At 41.0% G+C, this 20,291-nt stretch overlaps 1 protein-coding gene across 2 annotated transcripts in view; it reads left to right on the top strand.

Moving 5' to 3' along the window:
- syn3 (synapsin III) overlaps positions 1-20,291 on the top strand; it is a 190,818-nt gene that overhangs the window by 10,781 nt on the left and 159,746 nt on the right. For both annotated transcript variants that reach the window (XM_079552466.1, XM_079552467.1), the window contains exon 2: positions 13,318-13,765. In XM_079552466.1, the coding sequence (XP_079408592.1) occupies positions 13,374-13,765 (392 nt within the window). In that variant the 5' untranslated portion in view covers positions 13,318-13,373. The remainder of the gene's footprint in view (positions 1-13,317; positions 13,766-20,291) is intronic.

Raw genomic sequence — 20,291 nt, 5'->3', positions numbered from 1 at the left:
TGTAATGGGAGGAAAATAGATAAAAATCTCCACTTCGACCACTGCGTGAAAAATCAATACTTTCACCTGCCGTGTCTCGCCTTAAAGCAGAACTAAGCAACTCATGCCCCTAGACGGTGGCGCAGCGGTTAGTGCTCTCACTTCACAGCTAGAAGGTCCGGGTTCCCACCGGGACGGGGCCTTTCTGTGTGGAGTTTGCATGTTCTCCCCGTGTCTGCGTAGGTTTCCTCCGGGTACTCCGGTTTCCCCTACCACTAAAAATATGTACAATAGGCCAGGATGAATGGTGTGAGTGAATGTATGGTGGTGGTCAGAGGGACCGTTGGCGCAGACGTGTGCAGTCACGGCAGCGCTTCTGTCAGTCTCTCCACGGGAAACTGAAGCTACAAACGTAGTTTACACCACCGAGTATGGAGTGAATGTACAATTGTCTCATGTAAAGCGCTTTGTGACTATGTCTGTGAAAAGGTGCTATATAAATAAAGATCTTCTTCTTCTTTTAGAGGCCATAAGCACCACTGCAGGTGTCATATCATGTTGCGGTCAAACTTGACTGTAAATACTGTTAAAGTGGCGCTAGCCTGCAGTTAGCTTTGCTCGCTAGCTTTTTGTAATTTATTTTTAAAAATCTTTTTGATTTTGTTATTATATTTTTATATATCAACATAAAAACACAAGATACACTTACAGTTAGTGCACCAACCCAAAACCCTCCCTCCTCCTCCATTCACACTCATTCACACTTAGGGCTGAAACAACTAATCGATGAATCGACGACTAATCGATGATTGAAATAGTTGACATAGAAATACAAAAATGACATGAAAATGTAGTGATAAATGTAGTCTATCTCATCCAATCAGAAAGCAGAATTAGCACAAAGAGCCTCCAACAACCATTTACTTTAAGTTTACTCCATCAACTCATCCTCAAGCGACGCCACTTCAGTGTTATGTGACTACATTTTTTTATTCCAGCGCTATTCACACAAAAGGGTTGTTTCCTTCCATATATTCTGGTTCCTACAATATATGGCCTGTTAGCTTCTTCTTTGTGATTCCATTAGTGTGTATTGGCGGCTCCGACCCAGAGGCAGGAAAGTTGCAATTGTGGTTTTCTGTCCAGAGACACCAGGAGGGAATGAAAGCCCCCCCCAATCATCCCATTAACACTTGTATTACATCCAAAGGGACTACGAAAAAGATCTATTAAGGTAAACAAGTTACTTAGTTCTGCTTTAAATTGTATTTTTTGAACATGCATAACCACAACCTCTGGCTTAATTTGAGTGAAGCCGCTGCTGTGTTCAATAAACGGCACTTTATAACATGAACGTAAAACATGAACCGCTGTAAAGATATGAAGCCACTCAGAAAACCGCCTGTTTCAGACTTGCCCTCAGCTACAGCCCTTAATCACAAACATAAAAATGCTCTGGTCAGTGCTCCTTTAGTTCATCCTCAGAGACATCCACCCTCATTAAGCGAGGTCTGTTCCTCCGTGTTCGCAAATTAGCCATGTGGATTAAGTTTGGATTCTAAATGAAAGCAAAACTTCGCCATCTGCCTTCAAATAGTACTGCTAAGGCACCAGTATCGAAAGCCTCACCGCGTTTTCTCTGATAAAGGGAGGACATGCCAGTTTTGATACAGGGAGCCCCCCACATTGTCCAAGAATTGAAGTAGTAAAGTTGTATTGCGAGTGATGCAGTCTGTGTTCAGTAGCTTCTCAAATCAATATCTCTATTCGTTATTCAGTCATTTTACCTAAATGCCTCGGCAAATGCAAAATGATCTGTGGATGCCTCTCTACGTTAAACTTCCTAAGCTGAGAGCAAGCGTTCCTAAAAATACCGCACGTCTTTATAAATAGCCTGAATCGTGTGCTGAGGTTCTCGTGCGGAGCCGAGACATGGCAAAGATGGTGTGATCTTTTTGTGGGAGGTTTGTGAGAAAACGGCAATCGACTGTAACAAGCCACTGCGGGGCTGTAATGTACCCAACGACTCGTGCAGACGCTGTCAGGATACAGGCGGAGGTTTAATGGAGATGGAACGCTAATTAGATCCTGTGCTCTTGGTTTTTGTGTTAACGCTCAATGATATGATTCAAGTGTGGCATATACACAGTTTTTTACAACTTTATGTCGTAGGGAGGCTTTGAAATCAAGATTCAGTTCACTTTGCACATGTTCTATCCAGGAGTATTAAAGAAGAACTATGTAACTTGTTTACCTTAAAGGAATAGGCCACCGTTTTTACTGAGATATGTTCTTACCTTAGCTTTGACGAGTTCTTTAGGACCTGTCTGATCTTCCCCCGTGCCTTCAGTCACGTAAACACAGCGCAGACGGCGTTAGCATTTAGCCTCTCCCTCTCTCCTCTATAGCTCCAAAACAGGTCAAGATAGAAGCTACCAAGCTCTTCTACGTTTTCCCTATTTAAATATGGTTACGTGAAGTGTTCCACTACAAAGTATAATTACACAAAATTAAACAATGTGGATTTTCTAAGCGGATAAAAGGGGGAGCTATATTGTAAGGCGTAATAATACCAGGAGTAGTTCGAAATCCGCGCAGTAATCTTCACTTTACTGCGCAGTAATCTTCACTTTACTGTGCGGATGCCAAACTACTCCTGGTATTATTACTAACCATATTTAAATAGGGAAAACGTGGAAGAGCTTGGTAGCTTCAATCTTGACCTGTTTTGGAGCTATAGTGGAGAGCAGGAGAGGCTAAATGCTAACGCCGTCTGCGCTGTGTTTACGTGACTGAAGGCACGGGTGAAGATCAGACAGGTCCTAAAGAACTCGTCAAAGCTAAGGTAAGAACATATCTCAGTATGTAAAAACGGTGGCCTATTCCTTTAATGGGATGACTATGATGAAAACCACAATTGCAACTTTCCTGCCTCCGGGTCGGAGCCACCAATACACACTAATGGAATCACGAAGAAGGAAGCTAGCAAAGCTAACTGCGGACTAGCGCCACTTAAACAGTATTTACAGCCAAGTTTGAGTGAAATAAATGGTCTCCTTTGTGTAATTGGATGTACAATATCCCTCTCGTTGGACGATATGGACAAAATTTCATATCTCGATATTTATGCCAGGCATCCCGATATCGACACGATAGGATATAACTATGGGTTAGGTGAAAACTAAGCATTTTTCAGAAAAATAAAATGATACAAGAGAGTGAGGTTTCATTGATGAAAATCCTTATCGTTTATATCTTGCTTTTTCGATTTTAATATTTTAAATGTTCAAATCTCGATATCAATACGAAAATAATATATTTTTCTTTTGCGATATTGATATCTTGAATGTTCATATCTCGATAACGATATATCTTTCAGCCCTACTCTCTCGCTTTGTCTTTTCTGTCTTACTGTCTTAGTATTTACTCTCACGGACAATTGATGAATACAAAAACTACAACATGCTACGACACCTGCAGTGGTGCTTATGGCCTCTAGGGGCAGGAGTTATTTATTCTGCTTTAAATGAGACAAGTCATGCAAAATGGTCTTTTTTGAGCCTCAAACCGAGTTGCAAAGTTGCATCGTCAAAAACACACCTGGAGTAATATTTCACTTCATTCATGCAGTTTTAAGAAATCCTGTTCATTTTAGTTGTTTCTTTCTGTGTTTCTCTCTTTCTACTGAAGCTCCGATCTGTACTTCCTGGTTTATAATTCATCATAGAAACAATACAAAACAGTCATTCATATGTTTAAAGGGCTTATATCATGCAAAATCGACTTTTTTGAGCTTTTAGCCATGTTGTCACATCCCCAGAGTGTTTTTGACCTTATTCACGCAGTTCTCAGTAATCCTCCTGAATCCTGCTCTCTGAGCAGCTGCCCCGCCCTCTCCTGGTGAACGACTGAGTTGTTCAGTCGTGTCGTCACAGCGGAACGGAAGTGCTCAACGTCTGTAATGTAATGTCTTAATTCTATGCTTACGGCCTGATTTTAATTCGTAAACCAGCTTTTTCATTATTTCTGCCGTAAGAAAGAAAGTAACCGAGGCACTTCCTGAGGTCATAGTTGTCCCTGTGGACAAAACAAACGCACCCCTGAGCGTCTGAACAGATGTCATGTTTGCACTGGAAGCTGTGAAGATGGAGCTCATTCTAACCTATTCTAGACACCTGTTTGTTTTTCTTACTTAACGATAATGTGGTGAAAATGCACGTTTGGCAACGAGAGGACAGACTTTAGTCAACCCTGCCAAAGAAGAGGCCACTCGCCAGAAGCTGGAATTTCTCTCCGGGATTCAGCGAATATCAGCCAAAATAGTGTTTTTCTGTGACTGTCTCTGAGGGATGTTTGGTGAACCTTCGCCAAAATCAAAGTGGATCTGTTTAATGAGAGACCTTCTTACAGTTTTAATCCAAAATAGTGTTTTCCAGCTTAATATACATGATACATCCACTTTAACCTCTTCACCCCACCTGAACAGAACACATTTTCTCCAGTTTGGCTTTACCCAAATCTAAAAGATTCTAGAAAACTGTCAAAATAGCAACAAAAATGAGATGAAAACAAGGATGAAAATGCAACAAAAGAGCCACAAAAACATAACCAAAAAAAGTAACAAAAACGCAACGGGGAAAAAAAGTTTAAATCAGCGACAACGCGAGTAATAAAATCAGTTTAGATGAGTTTTGTAGGTCTCAGCTTTCAAATGAGGTGTTACACTGGCCTTTTAGATTTGGGTGAATCTGAACTGGAGAAAGCACATTGGTTAAGGCGGGGGTTAAGAGGTTAACATGTTATTAGAAATATTAATAATGCATTGGTTTTATGGTGGTAAGTGGTACGTTTTGCCACAGCTGCCCAGGGGTAGACTGACGGAAGTGAGGCTGCCAATCTGGGCCATCGACCCCTCCGACTCACACACTACATTCACCCCAGGCTTCCTGATGTTCCCAAACAGCCCTTCCCTGCTCAGCTTCCAAGATCTGACGGGATCAGGCCCTGAATTAGCTGCTAAAGTAAAACGATTATCACAGGCTTGCATTATTGTTGTTTTGTGGCAAACCCTACATAGCCAGGATATTGTCAACCTGTTATTTAAAGGGAATATTATGACAAATAACTGTAGCCTCGCTGGGCAATTTTGCAAACAGCGACAGTGTGTCTGGCTTTAACTGAAAACTGTGACTTTGTGCATTGTTTTTCTTATGTCATTCGTCTCAAAGCTTATATCTTGCAGCCTTTAAAGCGATTATTTGTGTCAGGTCTCCTTGGATGTCTCGCGGGCCTCTGAAGGGCAGTAAAGAGCGGTTGATAGTTTTACAGTCAGGTGTAGGAGCAGAGACAGTGATTTGCAGCGCTCTCGCCCTCTGCCTAAAGGGATCAGGTCATTTACTGTCAGGCCTCACTGACTCTAATCAACTCTGCTTCTATAGGCCTCTCTAACAACACTGCCAGGGATACAACAGGGATCACAACCCAATCCAAGTCGCAATTTTTATGGTCGCTATTTGCAGAAGAGGCCGTTTAGGTCACGAAACCTGCAAAAAAGTGACTTATAAGTATCTTTATCGGGTCTTAGTGTGTAAAACTTTACACACAGGACTTTGCATGTTAAATCTATTGTTGAGCTGCTGCTGTTGCTACTCTCAGGCCGGCACGTGTTCTGTAAAAGCTGATGGATCTTTGAACATTCAATACTTTGAGTTCATTTGCTCTTAAAGGAATAGGCCACCGTTTTTGATTCTGAGATATGTTCTTACCTGAGCTTAGACAAGTTGATGCGTACCTGCCTGGTCTTTGTGTGTGCGCTCAGTCACGCAAAACGACCAAAGATGTTGTTAGCATTTGGCCTCTCCTAATGTATCAGCTCCAAACGGGGTGAAGTTAGAAGCGACCAAACTCTTCCACGGGCACAAAAAACAGACCGTTACGCATAGGGCTGCTCGATTATAGAAAAAATAATAATCACGATTATTTTAGTAATAATTGAAATCACAATTATTCATTGCCTTAAATAACTTAAACTTATTTATTAATTTTAATTTTAATTTTAAAAAATAACTATGGATTACATTTTCTTTGGACAATGATTTGTTTGTTTTTTTAAAATATGCTCACGTTTCTAAACTAATCCTATAAGAGATACCTGCCCCCTGCTGGGCAGCCCTCACACCTTTTTTTTTTTTTTTTTTTTTTTACATTAAATCATATGTACATATATACATTATTTACAACTTATATTCTTAAACATTCATGTTCGATTCGTTTATCCTGCTTTACTTATATGGCATTTTACAGATTCCAATTTTAGCACGCCATAATGTAACTCTATGACAAAAACAACACCAAATAACAAAAACAAAACAAAAAAGGAACACAAATTAAACAGAAATGAAAATGACAGCATTAAGCCCTCACACCTGTCCGACAGAGCCGCGCGGCCTGATGACATCATCACACAGCGCTGATGTTTTTATGTCAAACCAAAGCCTGAGCCTCTAGCACGTGAAATGCGAAGGGAACAGAAACAATCATCTCAGTGGCATGAAATAATAAGAGTTTGCTTAGAGCTCCGTTGATCTGCTCCTGAAGAAGAGTTTTAGACTTTTCTACTAAACAAAACCAGTGTCTGAGCCAAGGATGTCGAGGCTTCTAAACCTCTGTTCTCCTTTCAGAACAAGGTGAGCTCTTAACAGCGGCGTTATCTCAAGAGTTAGGTTTAAAAAATATTAGTACGATAATATTTACAGTTCTATCACGCAGCGCTGGTGTTTCAGCTGATCAGACGCGTCACACAAACCGCGCAGGACGGACTTTTTGCGCTTTGGATGGACGAGCGGGAGGGCATCCTTAATAATCGATTTTTTTTAGATTAATTGCACAGCCCTAGGTACGTACTATAAACTCGTCTAAGCTCAGGTAAGAATATATCACCGATTGGAAAGCCCGTGGCCTGTTCCTTTAAGGCGGGGGTTAAGAGGTTAATCAAATGTGATTGACCGGAACTTGCCAAGACTATTGTTACCCATAATGCACCGCAAAATTCATCCGCTTCCCCGCCCATTGGATGTAATTTTGGGAGAGCAGAACGCCCGACTTGCTACTACCTCACTTTTGCTTTTGCGATTAGATTGTACAGGTGAAACTTGGAAAATTAGAATATCGTTCAAAAGTTTATTTATTTATGTATTTCAACTTAAAATGTGAAACTTATATATGACATAGACTCATTACATGCAAAGTGACATATGTCAAGCCTTTGTTATAATTTTGATGATTATGGCTTACAGTCCATTTTGAGATTTTTAATTTGGGGCTTTTACAATATGAGCCATAATAATCCAAATTATAACAAATAAAGGCGAGACATATCTCACTTTGTAATGAGTCTATCGCATACACAGCAAAAAGTACCCTACTAGAAACAAGGAAAAAAATCTTAAAATAAGACATTTTGTCTTGTTTTAAGGAAAAAAATCTGCCAGTGGGGTAAGTATTTTTTTCTTGCTAAGCATTTTTTTCTTGCTAGAATATTTTTCTTGTCATAAAACAAGAAAGAAACACTAAATTTAAGCAAATAAATAGCTAAAATTAAGCAAAATGTCCTCAGAAAATGGAATAATTTAAGGAAAACATTCTTATTTAGTGAAAAATTGTGGGATATTTTACTTAAATGTTGCTTGATTTAAGTAAAATGTTCTAAATTATATACATTTTTGAGCAAAATGTTCTTAATAAATACTAATATTTAAGGTAAACATTGTCCGTGCCCAGGGACCCGTCTCCATGATGTGGAGCCAGGCTGATGGTCAGAATCACCTGGCTGGAGGATTCACCTATTGTACATGTTTTTAGTGGTAGGGGAAACATACAGAGACACAGGGAGAACATGCTCCACACAGAAAGGCCCCGTCCTGGTGGGAATCAAACCCAGGACCTTCGAGCTGTGAAGCGGAGGCTCTAACCGCTGTGCCACCGTGCCGCTCACTTTAAAGAATGTAATGTAATGTTGTGATCTTATTTTTTCTAAAAATAGGAAAAAATATTATTTGTCTAATGCTGAAGAAGATTCAAAAAAAATTCTTTCTTACAAGAAAAATTAGCATGTTTTTTAGCAAATATATCTGAACAAGAAATGGCTAGATTTTATTTCCTATTTTAAAAAAAAAAAATTCTCAAGAAAACTTTGCTTGGCAAGACATTATTACTTTTTAGGGAAAAAATAAGAACTTATTTCTTAAAGTAAGACATTTTTTTACTTGCTTAGAATCCACTTTTTGCAGTGTATTAGTGTCACAGTTTAAGTTGAATGACAGAAATGAATGCATTTTAACGACGAGTTTCACCTGTAATTGCTCTCGCAGCCCAAAGCCAAATTTTCATTTCTATTCCTAACCCTAGAGTTCGGACGCTTTGACATTTACCCGAGGAACCATGGAGGTTTAACACTTGCTTTCTTCTCACTAAGGCCCATTTACTTCACCATCAGTTTGAATTGTCTCGAGTTGAGTTGTTCTCTTCGAGCTGTGCTGCGAGAGCTCGTCTCAAACTTCTCTTCGTCGTGGCACACTGGGTTTTATGTGTTACGTAACCGTTTCCTTCCCCCCCCAGAGGATCCTTCTGCTTCCCAACGAAATGAGCTGCGAATCTGCCCCGACTTCACATCTTCACTGCTGCGTCACTGGATTGTTGAGTGCCGTTATTTTGTTGTGGCGCCCGCCCGACCCGCCCGCTGGAAAGCCTTAAATGAATATGCAAATGAGGATGAGCAAAAACCACAGTCGCTTTTCTGCAAATGAGCTTTTGGGTGACTGCTTCTTTATCCGTGACAAAGTTGTAAAATGCCACTTAAGATGTGCCGCTGTGTGAGATTTGATGTTATTCGGTTCATGGTTTGTTGGGAACGGGCTGTTTATGTAGTGTGTACTCTTAGTGGTCTATAAAGAGAATAAATAAACCTGGGTGTCCTCAGGCTGCATGGACACAGTCACAAGTTTGTGGACACGCATTTCAAGCTTGGAATCTCCAGAATTAGGGCAAGAATTAGGGCTGGATGTAATGGCAGGTCAGAGATTGTGGTATCAAGAAACTGTCCCTTTATGAAAACTGGTTAAAGCCCTTATAACTCACAACTCGACGTGTGGGGCTCTGATTGGATAGTTGTCTCGAGAAACAAAACGAAAAATAGAAAAACAACAAAATCACAGTTATTGTCAGTGAAAATATGTTTGTATTTGTTTATATCAGTGGACTTAAAGGGACTATACAGAGTTTAAAAATGTTAAAATTATGTATTTTCCTCCCCCTACATCAGGGGTCACCAACCTTAGTTCAGCCGAGGGCTACTTCAAGAGCATTGAGTTGTTCGGGAGCTACCAGTTAAAAACAAATCCTAAAGACTTAAACGTACACTGTTTACTTATAGGAAATTGACCACATATTATATCAATAGCTTTATTTTAAAGTCGTACTGAGTCACAAAAACAGAAATAATTGTATTTTTAAGAATCAGATTAAAAAAAATGAAGTGTTTTACACCTTAGAAGTCTCAAGGGCTACTGGGCATGCCTCAAAGGACACCTGGGTGCCCGCGGGCACAACGTTGGTGACCCCTGCCCTACATGTTCCAGCCATGTCCGAAGTTGTAGAATGAGCCCAGACCTGTTCACCACAACTGCCTCTAAATCCAGCACTGTTACTCAAAAAGTTGTTTCTTCGGGTCCGAAGTGCCGTCATGCACGAGCTTCATATAGAAGGTGCAGTTACACGTATGACCTGAGGTGGCAGGAGCGAGTATAAAATGGCCAACTTGCATGTAGCCCCTTCATGTTCACGAAAAGGTTTACAAAACATACCATGTTTTTTGTTGTTTTTTTAAATCTTGTTGTATTCAGCTCTTCACAGAAAATTCAAATATTTGGCTTCTACATCTGAACTTCCAGGTCTAACTATGGGGACAAATAGGTAAAACTATGGCTAATGTAGTTCTAAACAAACCCCAAAGAGGATAAAAGCATGAAAAAAATAACTGTCTTGTCGACTTGAGCTGCCCATGAGGTCAAACACCGCCAGTGATACTTGAACCACAGCTTGAAAAACACTGATCTAGTTCAAAAAATGTTATTGAAACTATTTAAAATGAATTAATTAATGAATTTGTGACTCACTCATTCTGTCACAGTTGGTTTGCTTCCACACGTACAGGTTTCTTGATACATATTTGGCAGCTATTCACTCTCCAATCACTCACAAACGAGGCAAGGCGACTTTATTTAATGAGCAGAAGGGGATTCAAGGCGCTCCACAGTTACATCAGATTACAACAGAACAAACTGAATCAATCAGTAAGCATAGATTATAATTTATTACATTGAAAACAAACTGCGTTGATGAAATACTTAGTCATCATATGCACAATACTGTCAGAGATTTACTTTGGCGTTGAAGACTTTGACTCCGTCCGAAAGCGGTAAATTGGTTAGAGGTCTTACACCAAGCCAAATTGTTTTCTCCTTAAATGTCATTGTTTGGACGCTGTTGTTGTTGGACACTGTACAGTAGGGGGCGACATGCACTTTTGTTTGGCCTGCTCTTCACCAATAACTTTAAAGAAGAAGAAAAACAGCTGTTGGTGATGTCACTTCCCTTTCCCCTGGGTAAGGATGGCCGGAATTGTGCAAAATAGCTCTGAAGCTCTAGTTCACTAACTGCATAGAGATCCAACAGTCGACCCCATGAAAGGTTAAGGATTAGTTGCTGGTGTTAGTGCTTAGAGGCTACAATTTGATGGTTTCGGACGCAGCCCAGGATTCTCTAAACAACAGGAAGTCAGTGGAGAGACCTAAGCGCAGGACTAATATGGTTGAATGACCTGCTACAACCAGTAAACTACCTTTTGCGTTTCATTGGCAAGTTCAATCCTTTATAAGGTCACGACAGGCGTATGTTTTACTGTTCGTAGGATTTGAACTGCCATGATCGGGGTTTTTACCAACAGGTTCTGTATCATGCTTTATTCAGGCCTTTACTGCTAAAAAAGTGCCCTACTAAAAACAAGGAAAAAAAATCTTAAAATAAGACGTTTTGTCTTGTTTTAAGGAAAAAATTCTGCCAATGGGGTAAGAATTTTTTTCTTGCTAAGAATTCTTATTTCTAGTATATTTTTCTTGTCATAAAACAAGAAAGAAACACTAAATTTAAGCAAATAAATAGCTAGAATTAAGCAAAATGTCCTCAGAAAACTGAATAATTTAAGGAAAACATTCTTATTTAGTGAACAATTGTGGGATATTTTACTTAAATGTTGCTTGATTTAAGTAAAATGTTCTAAATTATACACATTTTTGAGCAAAATGTTCTTAATAAATACTAATATTTAAGGAAAATATTTCCCACCCATCTCCATGATGTGGAGCCAGGCTGATGGTCAGAATCACCTGGCTGGAGGATTCACCTATTGTACATGTTTTTAGTGGTAGACATGGGGAGAACATGCAAACTCCACACAGAAAGGCCCCTTTGGGAATCGAACCCAGGACCTTCGAGCTGTGAAGCTGAGGCTCTAACCACTGCGCTACCGTGCTGCCCACTTTAAAGAATGGAATGTATTATCTGTCTCTGAGAAGCAGTTCTTAAATTAATACAACACTCCGGGTCTGATGTAACATCATAACATGGTTAAAAACTGTAAGAGTTAATTATCCATGATAAAGCATCTTTAACTCTTACCTCCCAGCATTAGAGACTGTGAAAGTAGGCCAAAGGAAACTTATTCACAACATTATTATCATAGTTTTCAAATGAGGGTTGACAGCAAGTGGGCAGTTTGGCCCCAGATAGTCCGGCTTCAAGCATGATATTTTATATAAGTCTGAGATATTGTATTTGACAGTTTTGGTGGCCTTTGGACTGAGAGGAGGAAGTGGTCTTCGGGCCAAAATTGTCCAGTCTTATCGGTTATCTTATCAGGGATAAGACAAAGGATTTTGTAAATTTATAATTGCTTGCGAATCGCGAAAACAAATAAATGTGTGCTTCATGTTTTTAAAACAAGAAAATCCCACTAAAGAGTGAGAAACAGACCCCACATCTGCAAAAGCACCAACTGACTCAGAGATGAATAGAGTTATCAGGACATATTTCGTTTTGTCCGTTTGATTTTTTTAAGGTGTCTTGGGCTGTGTCTGAATGTCCACACTATCCCCTATATAGTCACTATATAGTGACTATATAGTGACTATATAGTGGTCACATGTTGTAGGGGTGTCCAGAATGTCCAGAGAGAAAAACGTAGTCCACTCGAAATTTCCCACAATGCATCTCGAAAAGTAGTGAGCATCGATGGTCACTAAACGGGTCAATATAGACCACAATGCATTGCGAGAGTCGGAGAAGAGCCTGACAGAGACAGGTCTTTGAACTAAACAACACGACTGAAGTAAATCAGCTGTTTCAGTCGTGTGTTTGTATTTCTCATGAATAAACAGCCTAAATATAAACGGTTACGGTGACAAGGTGCTAACGTTAGCTGCTAACCTTTAGCTTGAGCTGTTAAATGACCGACAGCTTCTTCTCGAAAAATCCAAGCCATTCATGTAAAATCCATGTGAAATAAAGCGTATCTGACTCGTATTTATCCATAAATATTCCACTGTCTCTGAGTTTGGTCTTTATCGCAGAAATATATCATTCCCGGAGTTTCGTGAACTTTTAGCAGATGTAGTCACTCAATTTGCTGGCGCTTCGGACACCGGGCTCTGACCTACTTTTGGCACGTCTATGAGCTAACGCTGGGGTGACTTTTTTTGTGATGATAGTAACGCCTGTAAAAGTGCCAAAACAGTCGTTCTCTTTCATAAAATAAACGTTTGTAACAATAAATAAATTCAGATTAAAAAAGAAAAATAAACATATCTGCACGCCGCACAGCGCGTGACGTCACGTAGCTCTGAGAAAGTCGTGGCTTGTGTCCGAATCGCCAACAGAATCAGTGACTATATAGTGCGGGCCTATGTAGTGAATGAGGGGTTAGGGACTAGTGTGGACATTCGGATACAGCCTTAGTGTTTCTTTAAAAGCACTATATAAAACCTATATATTCTTATTCTTATTATTAAGATTCCCTGAATAATTATGGGATAGTTGAGAGTCTTCTGCATTTGAGCAACAAGTCAACGTCTGTCATTTGATCGGCACCATGCTTGATAAATGATTTCTGAGAGCGGAGTCCCAGAAACTCCTGGTTTTGAATGCAGGGTCGGGGTGGCTGGCTGGTCACTCTGATCGTACACCTGAAAATGAACCCTTTCCAAACGTTCTCTCTTTTGTCTCTAGAATCAACCCTTGCCGGTCCATCTCCTGCCTTCCCCTGGCCTGCACCAGCCCTCACCATGAACTACCTTCGGCGGCGGCTTTCTGACAGCAGCTTCGTGGCTAACCTCCCGAACGGCTACATGATGGACCTGCAGAGACCCCCTCCCACGGGCTCCTCCACGTCCACGTCCTCGCCCGCCTCCCCTGCCACAGAGAGACGCAACCCCCCCGGCTCTCTCGCCGCACCCCCGCCAGCACCCGCCCCCAACCCGAGCAGTTTCCTCAGCTCCTTCTCCAGCGTGGTCAAAAGTGCTCAGATGGCACAGAATGTCGCGGCAGCCGCTCACGCCAAATCTGCCGCCGCCGCTGCTTCTGCTGAGGGAGCGTCAGCAGGAAGTGGCCAGCCGCCCAAACCCGTCATACGCAAACCCAAGATCCTCCTGGTCATCGATGATCAGCACACGGACTGGTGAGTGAAGGCACAGAACAATGTGTCTGAAAACTGAATGGGTACATTTTGACGTGCAGTCAGGGTTTGTTTTTGCTGTAATACTAATTTAAATTGTGATTGAGAAATAGGTGAGACCGGGAGCAGAAGCCTAGATTATATTCCTTAACCTCTTAACCTCCACCATTTTCACCTGCTGAGCATTACCCAAATCTTAAAGCTTCTTAAAAAATTTGTCAAAATAGCGAGAAAACGAGGATGAAAACGCAAAAAAAATGGACAAAAAAGCAACAAAAGAAAAACAAAGGCGTGACGAAAAAGCGATGAAAAGGTGATGAAAAAGTGACAAAAATGTTATGAAAAAAAACCCACGTCCTCTGACTCGCGTCCATGTGGAAGTTCAACACACACCAGAGCACTTCAGAGGCTTTTCTCAAACCGTTCGGGGCTTTAAACACTTGATTTATACATTGATCATACATAAAAGAAGGCACGTATGTCCGTGTTGCAGGAGACGGAGCAAACGTGGCTCTTTTCTGCAGGTTAATAGCGAGTTTGCGACAGACACGAGTTTATGGACTGCGGATGGAAATTAGCCTTGAGCTAAATCCGGCATATTTACAGCACTAGTTGTCTGTTCATTAATATGCACTGTCCCATTCAAATAAATTAATAAATGAAATGAAATGAAAATGAAACAGGCTTCCCCTGATGCAGGAGCCCTGACGATGGTTTCTCTGTCTCCGCGGCTTCTCTCGTCCCTCCAAACAAAGTTTACGGCGGTGTCTTTCTCTTTCTCTGTCACAGACCCTCGTCTGTGCCTCTGCAGGAGGTTAAAAGCGTGTGTTTTCCTCTGTGGCGCCGCGTCTGGATTCAGCAGAGCTGAAGATCTAATTATAAACCATTTGTGTCAGTTTCATGAACTTGCAGGATTGTTTTCTAGCAATTTCTAGAAAGTGACCTTAAAAAGTGACACTGCAAGTTGTGAAATGTGCCTGTGAACATGTCCCTGTGAAGAATTGGGAGGACGCAAATATGTCTGTAAGATTAGGGATGAGTTTGTACCTCAACCAACACTTCAGTTTTGTGGCTTCCTCTTTCATTGTTTGCAATAAAAAAAAAAAAAAATCAGGTATAGGGTCTTTAACTATAAAATGTAGAATCAAAATGTCAGCGTTTGCAGAGCAGAGTTTACAGTCATAGTGCAGGTGGTTGATAAAGAAAACATTGGTCTGTAGGAAGAAAAAGCTCAGGGAGGGACTGTTATTGTACATAACTTTGCCATTGGCCGTGGGAGTCTGTCCAGCCCATGTACGGCCCCCGTTCAACCCACTTACTGCGGCCGGTATGAAGCTCACATACTGATCACATACTGCACCCCGACTGCACAGAAGTCTAGTCTACAGTCTGCTTTAGAAACGCGATATCCGGCTCAGAATGTTTTACCTAAGGCCATTCTGCGCATTAGACAAGGATTCTGCTTTGTCACAAAAAAGTTGCTTCTCTCACCCCACTCTCAAACCAACTCTTCAGCTGTTAATTGTAACCTGCTGGAATTGGTGCCACTTCCTGATCCACATTTCTTTCAAAAACTTCCACTCCCATCGAGGTTTTGGCCCCTGCCTCCCTGAGAGTTTGAACAATTGGCAAAGATGACCTATTAGCAGGGATCAGTGTGTGCCTGCCAGATCGCTGTTTCCAGGAGGCGTTGAGGAGATCAGGGCTTAAAATGATCACAACAAACCCCTACCGCATCTCCGCTTCTCAAAGAGCGACCTCCTTTCTCTAATCCAGCGCTGTCAAATCTGAGCCAGGCTTTCGCTGTGAAGAAGTATCCATCAGTAGAGATTAGCTTGTTAATAATATCCGCGGGGAACATCAGAAGCCTCTAAATAGCGGAGGCATTTTCAGTTGTGTCTAAGTACAAGCGGAAAGATGTACAATGCTGAAGCGATTGCAGGACTTTTTTTTTTTTTGTTATTCATTATTTGGATTAGTTGAGCAAGGAAATATTCTCTTCCCAAATAATTATTGCATTAAACTCTTCATTGAACTCTCCAGACATAATTATTTGGGGTTTTTCCAGCTTAAAAGAAGATTAAAAAGAAGTCTTAATAATGTCTAGATTTTCCATTTCATGCTAAAACTTTTTTGAAATGTCCAACCCTAACTCGAACCAAGCACAATGGCCGCGGGTACGTTCAAGGTTTAAGGTTAAAGGTAACTTTATTTGTACCAAAAGGTAAATTTGGTTAGCAAAGAGATAGACATCGCCACAGACACAGATACACAAACATACAATAGAGACAGATATAAGACAGATTTGTGCACAGCTAAAAGTAGGGATGCACCGATACCATTATCGTGTATCGGGCCGATACCACATGCTAGTACTCATCCTCGTACTCATTAATGAGGTCCCGATACCAGAATCCAATACCACTTGATGTGTGGCCGGCGCTCCTGCGGGACACACCTCTCAGCTGAGGAGAGAAAATAGCAACAAACTGGAGAATTCTTTAGTGGCAATACAATATTCCACACAGAGCTGACTTTATTACAGACGACACTCAGTAAATCAGAGTCTGTGCTGGATTTAACCAGAGCTAAATGTTGTTAGTGCTGCAGCGTGGAGTCTGCAGTGTTTACAAGATACAGGCTAATGTTGCTAAACTAGCTGCTAACTCGGGGCTAACACATAGACTGTAGAAAATAATGGACGTCTTATGCTCACTCCTCCCCGTTTACCAGAATGACCACGGCCGTGGGGCAATTCATGGCGGATTTACAGGCTCCCCCTCCCCAGCTCTGACGAAGCATGTTCCTAAAAAGGACATACGGGCGGGATTTTCACCGTAGACTCGGCCCTTGCGTGACGTGTAGCTCGCGCTGCTCCAATGCTAACAGTCCGAGCCTCATTAAGTACGAGATTTCAAAAAATCATATTACGAAAACCAGCCGGTTTCATATAGTGTTATTAACCCAGCGTTATCTCAGGAGGAAGATCTAGCCTAGTCTAGCGTTGAAACAATTGAAACCAGGCTTTAAAGTAGTTTTTAACGTGTCTAAAGTCCAATGCTTTTCAATGGGGGCCTAGCGGCGATATGGAGGTACTGCAGCAACGGCGGAGCAATGGCGGCCCCCACGTTTGTGGTCAAAAAGCAGGGCAGCCAGCGGCCATTGGGCTAACAGTTCTGGCGATTCTTACGCCGCTTTATGCCCATGGGCTTATTCATCTGAAAAACTAACCCAGCGAAATTGCATTTGATGAGAGAGCATCCGGCAGCAGCACCCATTCAGTGCGCACCACTCTTTTTTTTTTTTTCTTTGGTGAAAGATCGTTGTGTCGCGGCCGCCATCTTCACTGTTTTGGTCACAGGAGGAGCACTGGTTGATGGGAAATCCGTAGACGATGACCACGGCGGTGGAGCTCTTGCGCTTAATTAAAGAGATATACCAGCGATCGCAGTGTCGTTACATCCGTTGGCCGTGCTGGGCATTTTAGGTTTTCATATTTGATAAAAATGTTATTAAAGTCCTATGATTGGCAAAAGCAATGTCCATAAACAGGGCGTTGCTTCTCTTGCGCTGTAACAGATCTATCATTTTATAAAACCGAATTAGAGACCTGGATGCATCAGCTGTTGCCTGCCATTCACCAAAACATCCGGCGAAAATTGTGGAAGTAAACAATAACAGCGATTGCTCGTATAGCATGCCCATATTGAGCGAAAATGAGCTGTAATAAGTAATAAGTAACCATCTCAATACTATTGTTAAATAATATTGAGATAATGGTGTGCACCACCTCTCTGGGGAGGAGGGTGGGGAGAGTGTGAATGTGACAATGTGTTTGTATTTGTGGGAGGACGTGGGTGTGAGATAATGTTTTTAAATCTGTAAAGCACTTTCTGTTACATGAAATGTAAGAATAGCGCTATATAAATAAAGATTGATTGATAAATGAATAAAGCACAAGCATTGAGGAGCTTTTGGACATGAGCTGTTCTGTCTATGATGGACAGTATAATAAAAATGTAAAATAATATTGATATCTACTTTACTCAAGGAAATGCAAATGAGTAAAATAACTATTTACTAACCAATCTGCTGTGAAAAAGTCAGTCTATAAATGGTCAATTCACTTCAAAAAGTATGTGAAAAAAATGCCTTGTACTCAGTATCGGCAAGTACTTAAATCAAAGTACTTGTACTCGTACCGGTTTTAGAAAAAGTGGTATTAGCTAAAAGGGCTGGATGACAGTTATATAGAATATAAAAGCATTTTAAGCCAATCCACAAAACAAAAGGCAATATGTAAATACAACAATAGAACAACAATCATCATGTGATACATCGACGACAGAGTTTAGAAAAAGGTCACTTGTTCAGAGCACACGTAGCTGCTGGAACAAAACTATTTCTGTAGCCGTTAGTTCTGCCAACTGGGACGTTGAACCTTTTTCCAGATGGAGGCAACAGAAACTCATCATTCAGGGGGTGGAGGATATCTTTCGATATGGAGCCGCCATTCTCAGAAGCTGTTAATCATATAAGGCAGCAGGATCGAGCTGAGACTCCCCGATCAATTTGCTCGCCCATTTTACAATCTGATTTAAGCTATTTTTGCTCTTCAAAGTCAGGTTTCCAAACCAAGAGACCAGACCACAGGAAATCACTGACTCAACGAAACAACGATGAGTTCTGTGACTACGACGCTAGGGGCCGCCATTGCTGTAATACTTCCATCTAGCGACAGCAGAACAAGCTAGTTTTGCACATACGTTTTAAACAACTGTAAAGCCTTTTTTCTGATTTTGTTAAACTTTCTACAGCTAGATATTGCTCCTGTGAGAACGTAGGTTTAGAAATCTTGTATATTAAAGTGATAGTCTGTAAGCTTGCAAAGAGAGAAGAGATAAGAGTGAAATTTGAAAGTAAACAGTCAAATTCCTCCCCTCTTTAACCAGAAAGCCCTTCTTAGTCTGCAAAATGAGGAGAGCAGGAACAGAATTGTATAAAGTAAATGGCAAGGCAAGTTTATTTGTAGAGCACAATTCATACACAAGGCAATTCAAAGTGCTTCACAGTTGCATAAATATAAGAAAACAAATGCAATCAATAAAAACATCAACGTAGAATTAATCAATTACAGTAAGAGGCAAGAGTGTAGATAAAATACTTTCAGTTATATGCATTTTTAAGTCTTGTTTGGACTCACTCTGTCTTGAGCACTATTTTTTTTAAATGATCAAGCTCCTCCCCCTGCCTCCTGATTGGACCTGGAAAATCTCGCCTCATTGGTCACCGCGGGAGGATACTAGATTCTGATTAGTTGCTGAGATCCGGGAAGGAGGGACTTCACAAAAATGAATATATATATATATATTATTGCCTACTTTAGTTCAAAATGTAAAACCAGGTGGTTCATTTTGCACATTTTGTAAAATTTCTAAAAGATTTACACTTCCAGACTATCACTTTCATGAGGGCTGAGTTTGATTGACAGGCTGTTAGCATCTGTGCTAACTGCATGTGTGCGGCTACGACCGACCTATACGCCCCGTGAGGGTCGAGTCTACAGTGAAGATCCTGCCCTTTTGCCCTTTTTTTAAAACATGCTCGATCGGAGCTTGGTAGGAGGAGTCTGTGAATCCAGTGAGGAGTCTATTATTTTTTCTGTCAATGGTTCGGCATTAACCCCAGGTACAAACAAAAATGAGAATGAAAACTAAAGAAGTTTTTTTTTTTACAAGAAATCAACAAGAGTGACAAAAAAGCCTCAAAAAGTGGCAAAAATGCGACAAAAAAGGTGACAACAAAGCTACTAAAGAGCGACAATAGCGTGACAAAAAACGATGAAAAAGTGGCATAAAAGCAATGGAGAAAAAAAGTAAAAAAGGAACGACAACACGGCAACGACGCAAGGAAAAAGATCTGTTTACATCAGTTTTGTAGGTCTCAGCTTTCAAATAAGGTGTTACATTGGCCTGTAGCCTGTAAGCTCTGCAGCCAAGAACCTTTTAGATTTGGGTAAAGTCAAACTTGAGAAAATGTGCTGGTGGGGGTTAAGAGGTCAAAGCAGGGCTGTCAAGGTCATGAAACCACGAGCCTGCTATTCACATTTGATTAAAAAAAAAAGTCTTTTGGGCTCGCACAGCCGTCACAAATGTCCGCTTTTATGACATACTGAAATGTATTTTCTTCAAAACTAGAAAGTAACCAGGCACAGGGCTTTTAAACAAATGACAATATTCAGCATTTCGAGAACCATATTCTGCGTTTTTGCTTCCAAGCTGTGGTTGTAACGGGCACAGATGTTGGGCCGGGACAAAAGGCCCCCAGTCTGCCTCAGATTCATTCGTCTGTCTGTGTTGTGAGGTCTGGTGCCAAACGTCCATCTGTTTCATCTATTAATAAACCAAGGAAGTGCAGGTCTATAAATGTGACTTTTGTGAGGCGCACGGCCGACTAGAACACGGATCATAAACTTTTATTTTCCCTCACCTACATCAAATTTAATACAGAGCTTGTTCGGTGGCTTTGT

This window comes from Gobius niger, assembly GCF_951799975.1.
Source record: "Gobius niger genome assembly, chromosome: 2".
Classification (NCBI taxonomy): Eukaryota; Metazoa; Chordata; class Actinopteri; order Gobiiformes; family Gobiidae; genus Gobius; species Gobius niger.
The sequence above is the reverse complement of the archived record's forward strand: the minus strand, read 5'-3'. Positions and strand labels throughout refer to the sequence as shown.